Source organism: Sus scrofa, chromosome 13 (assembly GCF_000003025.6).
Source record: "Sus scrofa isolate TJ Tabasco breed Duroc chromosome 13, Sscrofa11.1, whole genome shotgun sequence".
In the NCBI taxonomy this organism is placed as follows: Eukaryota; Metazoa; Chordata; class Mammalia; order Artiodactyla; family Suidae; genus Sus; species Sus scrofa.
In genome coordinates this window covers 30,438,002-30,450,687 of record NC_010455.5, presented here as the reverse complement: position 1 = coordinate 30,450,687, position 12,686 = coordinate 30,438,002, and the positions used below count along the sequence as shown (strand labels likewise).

The following is a 12,686-nucleotide window of genomic DNA, read 5'->3' as shown; positions in this document are numbered from 1 at the left end:
TAACCTGACACAATCTGCTCTCTAGTCATAAATTACATATATTTCTCCTTTTGCAAAATCAACATACCAGTATCTCATGTTACTATAATATCAGACTAAGGGTGGAGGTCCAAGATATATCAGACTACCAGAGTATTTTTCAGAGTAGCTGTTCCAGTGAACTATCCCAGAATCAATGTTTGAGGGTTCCAGTGGTTCCACATCCTTATCAGCACTTGGTATTATCAGTCTTTTTAATTTTAGCAATTCTACTAGGTATGTAATGGAATCTTACTGTATGGTTTTTTTGTTTTTTTGTGTGTGTGTGTTTTGGCCATGTCCATGGCATGTGGAAGTGCCTAGGCCAGGGATTGAACCCACTGTGATCCAAGCCGTAGCAGTGACAGTCTCGAATCCTTAACCGTTAGGCAACCACTAGGCCACTAGGGAATTCCCATTTCAACTTTTTATTAATAGAAATACTTTTTTCTTCTTTTAAAGAACTCCCTTGAGAATTTCTTAACTCTGTGGGTTTGTTAGTAATGACTTCTCTTTGTTTTTCACATAAGCTCTTGAGTTCATCTTTTTTTTTTTTTTTTTTTTTAATGGCCACACCTGCAGCATATGGAAGTCCCCAGGCCAGAGCTCGAATAGGAACTATAGCTGCTCCCTATGCCACAGCTTGTAGCAATGCTGGATTCTTAACTCCATGGGTGAGGCCAGGACTCAAACCCACATCCTCACAGAGACATCATCAGGTCCTTAACCTGCTGGGCCACAATGGGAGCTCCTCATCTTCACTTTTGAAGTGTGTTTTGTTTTTGTTTTTTCAGTGAGTATAGAATTCAAGGTGGGCAGGTATTTTACTTCAATACTTTGAAAAATGCCAGAGTTCCTCTATGGCTCAGCAGGTTAAAGACTTGACATTGTCACTGCTATGGCTCAGGGTACTGTTATGGTGTGGGTTCAGTCTCTGGCCTTGGAACTTCCACATGCTGTGGGCGTGGCCAAAAAAAGCCATTCCATTGTCCGTTGTAACTGTCGATAAGTCAGTTATAAGCATTCTTGTTGCACCCATTGGAGGTAATTAAAGGTAATGTGCCCTTCCCCCACCCCATACTATTAAGATTGTATTTGTGTTTTTAGAACTTAGTGTGTACCTTATCGTGATTTTCATTGTTGTGTTTTCTCTCCTTGGGGTTTGCTTAAGCATCTTGAATCTTTCAGTTGATTTGTTTCATCTGTTTTAGAAAATTCTTACCCTTTATCTCTTTTCCGTGTTGTTTCTACTTCATTCTCTATCCTCTCTGGTAATTCCATCTACATAAATGTTATACTTTTTACCTGTGTCCCAAGACTGTTGCGTTTGATTCTGGTTTTCTTTTTTATTCTTTTTCTCTCCTTCTCTTTGTTGACCTATTTTTCTGTTCACTAGTCAAGTCTTCTGCTTTTAAACCTAGTCATTTAGATATTTATTTCAGTAATATTTTTAGTCATATTTTCAGTTGTGTGTACATTGGTTCTTATGTATTATCAATTCTAGATTGCTTTTGAAATTCTTTTTTATCCATGTTTTCCTTACGATTTTCTAGAGCATAGTGACGATGCATATTTTAAAGTCCTTGCCTGCTCAGTCTAGTGTCTGAGTCTTTTGTGGATTTTTTTTTTCAAGTTTCAGATTATTTATTAATCAGTGTAAACCCCAACACAATACAACGTGATTTCATGCATTTAGAGGGGAAATATTTCCTGGTTAAGTGGAAAATTGGCTTCTAGAAGACCTTCATTCTAAGTAGCTTTATAGTGAAACATTTCATTTAGAAATCTGCACCTTCTTTCTTCATTGTGCTGTAATCTACATTCACTGCAAAGAACTTGTATTGATCATTAGGACCGAGTTTACTCCACGGTTCTGGATTATTCTTCCTGTCCCAACTGACATCTGGATTGAACAATGCCAGGCACGTGACATACAGTACTGTTCCAGAACCTCCTGCACCAATAAATACAAAGAGAGGGATTAAGCTAGGATGCTTCTTGGCCTGATTGAGAATCTGTCGGAGCATGGTAGCAACAGAGGCCTCATGAGCCTAGATGGCAAAGAAGATTAACCTGCAAGGCCAGGGACGAAGCAGTGTCTGCTGGATCTTCTTTTTTGTTTGAATGCTGTATAAAGATTTAGATGCTCCCTATGATGATATAATCTACATGTATGATTCAGCCTTCCTTTGTGGTATTAGTAGAATTGAGAGGGTAAAGCTAGATGACAATTTGTGGACCATCCTGTTCCTTGGGTGTGACTTTCCAGAACTTTTGAGTCTTCATCATCTCAAAAGGAAGTTTTCAGGAATTCCTTTCCTTATATCTAACTCCTTGGCCTCCCCCATCCTCTGCATCTTCAACATTTGCTTAGTATTTTGAGAAAGTGACTAGCTTATGTTTGAAGTGTTTCAGGCATCTGCCATCCGTGTATCTAAATACAGTCTCTTGTCACACATGATTTGCAAATATTTTCTCATAGTCTGTAGGTGATGTTTTCACCTTCTTTTCTTCTTCTCTTTTCTTTTTTTATATGGCTGCACCTGCAGCACATAGGAAGTTCCCAGGCCATGACCTGTGCCAAAGTCACCAATGTAGAATCCCTCAACCCACTCTGCCAGGCTGGGGATTGAACCTGTGCTTCCTCAACAAACCAGGCCACTGCAGTTGGATTCTCAACCCACTGTACTACAGTGAGAACTCCATGTTTTCACCTCCTTGATGGTATTTTTTTTTTTTTTTTTTTTTTTTTTTTGGTCTTTTCAGGGCTGCACCTTCGGCATGTGAAGGTTCCCAGGCTAGGGGTTGAATTGGAGCTGCAGCCGCCAGCCTATACCAGAGCCACAGCAGTGCGGGATCTGAGCCACATCTGTGACCTACACCACAGCTCATGGCAATGTCAGATCCTTAACCCACTGAGCGAGACCAGGGGTTGAACCCGTGTCATGGATGCTAGTCAGGTTCGTTAACCACTGAACCACAACAGGAACTCTGCTTGCTGTGGATCTTTTTTTCATGTTTATTTTCTTACTTGATCTTTTTTTAAAAATTTAATTTGGTAATTTATTTTCTTTTTATGCCCATATGGAAGGCATATGGAAATTCCCAGGCTAGGGGTTGAATCAGAGCCACAGCTGCCCCGCCTATGCCACAGCCACAGCAACAGCAATGCAGGATTTGAGCCACATTTGCAACCTATGCCTCGCTCAGATTCTTAACCCACTGAGCGAGACCGGGGATGGAACCCACATCCTCATGGATACTAGCGGGGTTCTAAACCTGCTGAGCCACAACAGGAACTCCTTTACTTGATCTTTTTTTAATGTTTATTTTCTTACTTGGTAATCTCTTTCTATCTGAAAACTCATGATCTTCAGTTTTGAGGGGAAATATTTTGACATATTTATTTGATAATACTTGGGGTTGTCCCCAAATTAAGAAAGTAGAACTTTTTCTCCCAAAGCCAGCAGAATGTAGGAGTCACATTCTCATTAAATAGAAACAAACAAACAACCTTTAAACTTGATAATATTTGTGTCATACAAAGGAGAAGACCCAAAGGAGAGGGAGACTTACTTTTTGACACCTTGTAAACTTTAGTTTTTTATCATGTGCGTAAATTTCTTACTCAGAAATATAAAATTGCGTAATGCTATCAATGATAGCAGGCTTAGAATCACGTAATCTTTATTTAAATTTTGATGTATTTCATCCAGTGTAATGTAGTTTAGGGAGGTGAGCATGACCATTAATAGCTGTAGATTTTTTCATAAAGTCTTTTGCTTACACTTCTGAATCTTCCTGCATTTGGTCTCCATAGGTATAAAACTATATTTTTCTTTTTTTGGCCATGCCTGCATCATGTGGAGGTTCCCAAACCAGGAATCAAACCCGCCACAGTAGCAAGCCAAGTCGCTGCAGTGACAACACCAGATCCTCAATCCATTGGGCTGCAAGAGGAACTCCAAAACTATATTTGTCTTTATCAACTATAAAGAATGAAAAATAAGTGTTTTATACCAGTTGAGCTCCCAAAAGCCTATATTAGAAACACAGAGATTATATTAGAAATAGTGATTATATTAGAAACACAGAAATCAATAAGACAGCCATTTGATGTTATTTCTCAAAACTTTGTGTAGAAGCAAGATAAGCACATAAATTCAATAGATACAATAAAAGTGATTGCAATATAGTATTGCTAGTTCATTGGTGTAAGCTCTTAGATAGTGTCTGAAGAAGGTATAATTGATCCCTTGCAGGTAGTCAGGATCTTTGTCAAATGTGGGATCCTCATCCTCCTGGAGTAATGTGATATCTTCCTCTGTGTGCCGCTGAGTTGGTAGGAAACAGGAGTGACTGATCATCAGCCCTGTGTAGGGGAGTGGCCCATTCTTCCAGAGTAATTCCTGTATTGTACCGTCTTGTACCCTCTCTGGATGTTGGGTGTTGAGGGAGACCATTGTTTGCCTGCCTCTGGACAATTCATAGGGAGGGAAGGACAACGTTACAGGGTGAGGGTGGGAGGCAAGAGGGTAGTAGATAGGGAAGTTCCCTCCATACCATCTGTGTCCTCCTCCTTGCCCATCAGGGCCCTGATTCTTCCTTGGAGGGCTTTTTAAAGAGAGTAGATTAGTTTCCTTTCAGTCTACTAACAGGACTGATTTGTATTTATAAGTACCAGAAATTTAGGCATAGACAGTTATTTTAAGTTGAAATAAGGAAGTTCTCTTGTGGTGCAGCAGGTTAAGGATCTGGCATTGTCATGGTTATGGTGCAGGTCACAACTGTGGCGTGGGTTTGATCCCTGGCCCGGGAATTTTTGTGTCCCGCAAGTGTGGTCAAAAAATAAATAAATTTAAATAAATGGAAGAAACTTACAAAAGGGGCATCAAGGGCACCATTCTTTTTTTTTCTTTTTTCTTTTTTTTTTTTGTCTTTTTGAGGGCTAGGGCACCATTCTTAATTACATAATTTGAAGAGCAACTTCAGCGTTTTCTTACTGTTTTTTAGGCAAATGTTTACCTAAATATTTTGAATGATATTTTTGCCCTTAGCACCTGGCTGCCGTGGAAGAGAGAAAGATCAAGTCTCTAGTAGCTCTCCTGGTGGAAACACAAATGAAGAAACTGGAGATCAAACTTCGACATTTTGAGGAGCTGGAAACCATCATGGACAGAGAGAAAGAAGCTGTAAGTACTTGGAATTTTATAGTGACTTTTTGACAATTAAATTCTGACCACCTTTCATAAAATACAAGCTGAATAAAATAAATGGTGTCCTTTAGCTTGTTGGTGTCCATGGCCACCATCTAACCTTTTCTCAACCATCCTCTATCGTATCAAAAGGATTATCAGCCATTGGTGATAAATAAAAGGAACCTTTTTTCACATTCTGAGAGTAATTATCTAAACCTCAGCCTCTTATACCTCTTGGTTTTTTATCTATGTGAAGGTAGTCTAATTCTTTCTTCTACAAAAGTTGGATCCTAGACTTTTTTTTAATCTCATATAATATATCAATCTTTTTTCTTTTTTATAATGATTTTTATTTTTTCCATTATAGCTGATTTACAGTGTTCTGTCAATATTCTATTGCACAGCAAGGCGACCCAGTCACACATACATGCATACATTTTTTCTCACATTATCATGCTCCATCACAAGTGACCAGACATAGTTCCCAGTGCTATACAGCAGGGATCTTAGACTTTTTTTTTTTTTTTTTTTTTTTTTTTTAATTGGAGTTCCCATCATGGCTCAGTGGAAGCGAATCTGACTGGTATCCATGAGGATGCAGGTTCGATCCCTGGCCTTGCTCAGTGGGTTAAGGTTCCATTGTTGTCAAGAGCTGTGGTGTAGATCACAAATGAGACTTAGATCTTGCATGGCTGTGGCTGTGGCTGTGTTGTAGGCCGGTAGCTACAGCTCCAATTGGAGAACCTCCATATGCTCTGGTGTGCCCGTAAAATAAATAAATAAATGAATAAATAAAATTTATTTTATTGAGGTATAGTTGATTTACAGTGTGTGTTAGTTTTTGGTATACAGCAGAGTGACTCAGTTTTTAAAAACGTGTGTTATATATACACACACACACACACACATATATATATATATATATATATACTCATGTTCACTCTCTTTTTCATATTCATTTTCTCTTTCATAGATTATCATGGTATATTGAATATAGTTCCCTGTGCTATACAGTAGGACTTGTCGTTTATCCATTCTATATACAGTGGTTTGCATCTGCTAATCCCAGACTTCCAATCCATCCTTCCCTACCCCATTGGCAACCACAGTTCTATTCTCTGTTAGATTCACAACTTATTTTATAACCTGTTTGTTACCTTCCTTCTCCTGTATGGGGAAGGACAGGTGGAACCAGACCTAGCAGAGCACTCCTAAGCAGCATTTTCTGGAGCTTGTAGATTTGATATAAGGATGTGGCCTAAATAGGACTAAAAGAATTACAAAAGGGGCCAAAAATGAGGAAGGAAGCCACAAAAAGTAACAAACATAGATGCAGGGAACATTTGGTTATAAAGAGAATTTGGGGAGAGAACAGAGATTAAGTTCTTCGGAGGTTTTTTTTTTTTCTTTTCCTTAGGTTCCCAGGCTAGGGGTGGAATCGAAGCTACAGCTTCTGGCCTACACCACAGCTCACGGCAATGGCGGATCCTTAACCCACTGAGCAAGGCCAGGGATCAAACCTGCATCTTCATGGATACTAGTCTTGTTCGTTAACTGCTGAGCCACAATGTGAACTCCAAGAAACTTATTTTTAAATGGAGTTCCCTGGTGGCCCAGCTGTGATGTGTGTTACTGCTGTGGCTCAGTTTCAGTCCATGCCTTGGGAACTTCCATGTGCCGCAGGTGCAGCCAAAAAACAATTTTTTTTTTAATAAGTTGACTTGAAAAGGAATTGATGACTTTCTAAACAATTTGACTAAATTTGAGGGTTAAGTTAGGACTTTTTCTGATTTTCAGTTTTTTTATCAGGATGCCAGATATTAATATCCCTAAATGATATAACCTTAAGGTTAAACTATTCCAGAAGAGTTTAAATTTTAGGGATCTGTTTGCATTGTTAAACTGTTTCTTAGGGGTCAATCCAAGCAAGTCCTCTGGCAAATTTTTCATGATGAGTAGCTCAGTAACTGTCACAGCAGCTCATTTTCATTTTGTCCTAAGACCTATTCTGCTATTTAACAAGGGCATTCTGGCTCCACGAGGAAAGAGAGGCTGCTCCACTAATTATTCTACCCACGCCCTATGCTGTCCCTTCCCCAGTTCCCTAGCCCTGTAATTTACTTCCCGCATCACTGTCCCTCTTCTGCCCTAAAAGCTACTGGCCACCCCATTCTCATCTCCATCACCCTCTCTGCACCATCTATGCCTCAGTACATCACACCTTGCAGGCTGCCTTCATAGCCAGGTTGTCTGCCACCTGTGTGCATCTTACTCCTCAAACAGCAAGGCCCTTTTTTCCTACTCTTGATGATCTTCTACATCCCTCAGCCCTGCTGTGGGTGACATGCCTGCCCTGTTTGCTACAGTGGCAGCCTAACAGAGCACTTACTTACTATATTGTAATTGTTGGTTCATGCTTCTGCCTCCCATACCAGAGTGCATATACTCTTTGAGGACAGAATTTGTTAAGCATCTTTGTTCACACAGAACTGGCACATCATAGACTCTTGTTTAAGTGTCTGTTGAATGGACATATGCCAATATCAATGTCAGAAGCTGGGAAAGTAGAAAGGAAAGTTTACCTTTGGGGGCCTTATTTTAGTTTAGTGGAGAAGACAGTCAAGAAAACAAGTGATAATATAGTGTGTTCAGTAGTCCTGTGGGAACATACCTGTCCACCTGGAAGATGCAGAGAGGGAGAGGGTGCTAGAGAAAACATCTCCAGGTAAGCTGAAGTTTGGATGAATGATTATTTGTGTTTATCTTATCCTAATAAGCTGCCCTTTTGTCATTTGGTAGTTTTGTTTGTTTGATTGTTTTGTGTTTTTTTAGGGTACTTGCGATAATAGGGGGCTATGTAATATATTGGCACATGAGAATTCAAATGATGATTGTGTAGTTCCCACTAGCAGTCTTAGGTGCCTTGCTGTCATTCATAAAGCAGAACTAATGTTTAGCCTGGAAAATTATTATGACTTTTGACTGGGCACTTAATAGAACTATGTCGAGGTTGTCATGGGGCTCTTTTCTCAGCTCTAAGTCATTTTCTTCTCAGAGGGTGGACTTGTCGATCCCTCACTCTTTTAAAACCCCTGGGTGGGGGTTCCCGTCGTGGCGCAGTGGTTAACGAACCTGATTAGGAACCATGAGGTTGCGGGTTCGATCCCTGGCCTTTCTCAGTAGGTTAACGATCCGGCGTTGCTGTGAGCTGTGGTGTAGGTTGCAGACGCAGCTCTGATCCTGAGTTGCTGTGGCTCTGGCGTAGGCCGGTGGCTACAGCTCCGATTCGACCCCTAGCCTGGGAACCTCCATATGCCGTGGGAGCAGCCCAAGAAATAGCAAAAAGACCAAAAACAAAAAAAACAAACAAAACAAAACAAAACAAAAACCCTAGGGGAACCTTCTGCCCCTGAAATAGAGCCCTTACCCCCTTCGCAGTTATCTCCATTGGTTTTCAGACATTCGGGGGCAGTGTGTAATGGCTCTTGGCCTTTCTAAAGTTACTTTTATGCTGTGAATTTTTAATAGTTATTTATCTCAGATTATTTAAGTCAACTGTGTTTTTCTTAACTTGAATCTATTTTTTTCTGTTAGTTTTTGCTCTTTAGGGCCACAGCTGAGTCATATGGAAGTTCTCAGGCTAGGGGTCTAATCGGAGCTGTAGCCACCGGCCTACACCACAGCTACGGTAACAAGGGATCCGAGCTGTGTCTGTGACATACATACACCACAGCTCATGGCAACACCAGATCCTTAACCCACTGAGTGACAACAGATACTCATGGATACTAGTTGAGTTCTTTAACCACTGAGCCACAACAGGAACTCCTGTTAGTTTTTCTTTCTTTCTTTTTTGTTTTTTGTTTTTTTTTTTGCTTTTTAGGGTCACATTCGTGGCATATGGAGGTTCCCAGGCTAGGGGTCGAATCGGAGCTACCACTGCTGGCCTGTGCCACTACCACAGCAAAGTCAGAAACGAGCTTTGTCTGCAACCTACACCACAGCTCACAGCAACACTGGATCCTTAACCCACTGAGAGAGGCCAGAGATAGAACCTGCGTCCTCATGGATAATAGGTTCGTTCCCACAGAGCCATAACAGGAACTCCCAGGATATTTTGTAAATAAAAGAGCAATCAGAAATGTGGGAAAACATTCTACTGAATCTTTTTTCATCACAGAAGTTTGCTCTTCTAAAATTCCTTGGTGGTTGGCTTGCCTTTTCTTTTTCCTTTTTTTTTTTTTAATTTTTAAATTAAAATATAGTTGATTTATAATGTGCCAATTTCTGCTGTATAGCAAAGTGACTCAATCATGTATATATAAATTCTTCTATGTGTGTAACATTTTCCATCATGGTTTATCTCTGGGGATTAAATACAGCTCCCGGTGCTATATAGTAGGGGCTTATTGTCTCTCCATTCTGAATTGGCCTGCTTTTTCTTAATTAGCATTTAATGCGGGGAAATTAATTGTACAAGATAGTCCCTAGCTGTAGACATTGTATGTCAGTTGCATGATTGTATTAGTTATTACTGTGTAAAATATTACCCCAAAGCAGTGACTGAAAACAGTATCTCACCTGTTATCTGAGAGCAGCTTTCCTGGGGGGTTTGGTCTCAGGGTCTCTCATGAGGTTGCAGTCTTCTTAAGGTTCAGCTGGGCTGGAGGGTGTACCTCCAAACTTGTTCATTCTGTTCTTATCAGGAGGCTTCAGTTCCTTGCCACGTGGGCCTTTCCATAATGCTCCTCATAAAGTGGCTTCTCTCAGAGCAAGTGACTAAAAAGAGCAAGAACACGAAAGAGCACCCAAAACAGAAGCCACAGGGTCTTTTATAACCTAAACCTGACAGTCACATCCTTTCACTTCTGCTGTATTCTTTCAGTCCCATGGCCCAGCCTTGGTTCTACAATTGGGTGGGGCTGTGGGTGGACAGGGTTCAGGGGGAAAAGCATAAATATTAGCAAGTGGAATCATTGGGGACCACTTGGAGGCTCACTCTCACAATATCCAAAAAGTCCTACAGGGAGTTTCTGTCGTGGCTCATTGGAAACAAATCTGACTGGCATCCATGAGGACGCAGGTTCGATCCCTGGTCTTGCTCAGTGGGTTACGGATCCTGCGTTGCCGTGAGCTGTGTTGTAGGTCGCAGACGCAGCTCGGATCTGGGGTTGCTATGGCAGTGGTATAAGCGGCCGCAGCTCCAATACAACCCCTAGCCTGGGAACCTCCATATGCCAGGGGTGCAGCCCTAAAAAGCCAAAAAAACAAAAAACAAAAAAAAGTCTTACAATCTTTATAACGGCTTCCATTCATTTCTTTTCTTTGTTTTTATTTTATGTTTTATATTTTTTGGTCTTTTTAGGGCTGTTCCTGTGGTATACGGAAGTTCCCAGGCTAGGGGTCAAGTTGGAACTGTACCTGCCAACCTACACCACAGCCACAGCAACACAGGATCTGAGCAGCGCCTGTGACCTACACAAAGCTCACAGAAACTTCATATCCCTAACCCACTGAGCGAGGCCAGGGATTGAACCTCTGTCCTCATGGATACTAGGCAGGTTTCTCAGCACTGAGCTACAATGGGAACTCCTGGCTTCTGTTCATTTCATGTACAAGGCATAACCTATTTTTCTCCATCCCAGCAATAGTTATCTGGTCCTTCCCTGTTAGCAAGCAGAGCTATGGCTATTTTCCTACTGATGATTTCCTTTCCTCACAGGAAATTTGTGGGGATTGAGAGAACTATGGCATGTGCCTGGCCCACTGCCTAGAACACAGAGTAAGTGTGCAATAAATATTTATGGCTCCCTTTATGCACACTGGTCATCAACAACTATATATTAAATTACCTTTGTTGGCTTTATGAACATTTATTGGGCCAGTCACTGTGCTGAGCTAATCTCTCAAAAACTGTGAGGAAGCCATTAGCAAGAATATGCTGATTGCTTTCAGTTTCCTCAGACAAGAATCCAGCAGTAATGCTGGATGGGAACATGAGGCCCTTTCTTGTTAACCCTCCTCATAGACGAGGAGACTGAGCTTGAATAGGGTACATTCCATGTACCTCACTCAGATCACACAGTTCATAAATGACAGGGCCAAGTCTAAAACCTGTTTGTTGTGTGTTTTTAATCTATGACGTTATAATTTACAAAGAAACGAACCATTTTAACTTACAGACTCTGAAATAAGTAAGGTTTTATCCCTCTGTTATGACTTAGGAAAGTTGAAATTACGGAAGGTAATCAGGTCAGCCAGGAATCGAGTGTTCTGACCCATTGTCTGATGTGCTGCCTACCACACTGCCCCAGTTCACTGCAGGGTGTGATCCTGATCATTTTTACCCAGTAAGCAGTACCTTCAGGACATGCTTTTAATTTTTTTTAACTAAAGTATGGTTGATTTATGTTGTGTCATTTTCTGCTGTAGTGTCTCAGTCACACATGTGTATGTATTCTCTTTCCCACATTATCCTCCATCATGTTTTATTACAAGAAACAGGATATATAGTTCCCTGTGCTATACAAGAGGACCTCATTGCTTACATTCTAAATGTAATAGTTTGCATCCACTAATCCCAAACTCCCAGTCCACCCCATTCCCTCCCTCCTTCCCCTGGGCAATCACACGTTCTCTCTTCTCTATGTCTGTGAGTCTGTTTCTGTTCTGTGGATAGGTTCATTTGTGCTATTTTTTTAGATTCTACATATAACATATCATATGGTATTTGTCTTTCTCTTTGTGACTTACTTCACTTAGTATGAGAACCTAATTTTGCATCCATGTTGCTGCAAATGGCATTATTTCGCTCTTTTTGATGGCTGAGTAGGACATACTTTTTTTAATTAAACATTTGGTTTTGTTTACGTAGCAATAGACTTCAAAAATCTTTTGTTAGCCTTTCAGAGTCAGATATGAAGTTTCTTTTTCTAATAACTTAAAATTAGCTTAAATCTTAACATGTTTAGTAATTAAGAATAAGAATATATAACAATTTAATATCTTTTATAGACACTATGAATACAGCTGTAATTAAAGCTCAGTAGCGGTTGTTTCAGCCTTCTCATAAAGTACTAATATTAGAGGGAGGCAGTTAAGGAATGTACAAAATATGTCCAGGAAATGACATAATAAAAAACTATTGACTCCAGTTGAGGCAAGGATGCTGAACTGGCACTTAGGGCTCTGCCCAACAACATCCTTCCATACCAAGCAGATAGTACATGTCAGTCAAGAGAGCAGGTTAGATACGGGCTCTTGGAGATTGGGGAGAACTGGAGCGTCTGGGTCCTACCTGAATGAAACAAAACTTTGAGGCCATCATGAATAGATCCGTGAGCTGATCTCATCTATAGTTTTTGGACTTCATTTGGCTAGGCATAGAAATTGTTTACCTTCAGAAAAGAGAGACAGTAGGAAACTGAAATCTGAGAAACCCAGACTCGGTGACATTGACCCAAAGATAAT

At 40.5% G+C, this 12,686-nt stretch overlaps 1 protein-coding gene and 1 pseudogene across 1 annotated transcript in view; one reads left to right on the top strand and one right to left on the bottom strand.

Moving 5' to 3' along the window:
- SMARCC1 (SWI/SNF related, matrix associated, actin dependent regulator of chromatin subfamily c member 1) overlaps positions 1-12,686 on the top strand; it is a 166,292-nt gene that overhangs the window by 125,583 nt on the left and 28,023 nt on the right. Inside the window, 1 exon segment of the mRNA XM_021068731.1 lies at positions 5,076-5,210. Coding sequence (XP_020924390.1) covers positions 5,076-5,210 — 135 coding nt within the window.
- Positions 1,638-2,119, bottom strand: NDUFA4 (NADH dehydrogenase (ubiquinone) 1 alpha subcomplex, 4, 9kDa; annotated as a pseudogene).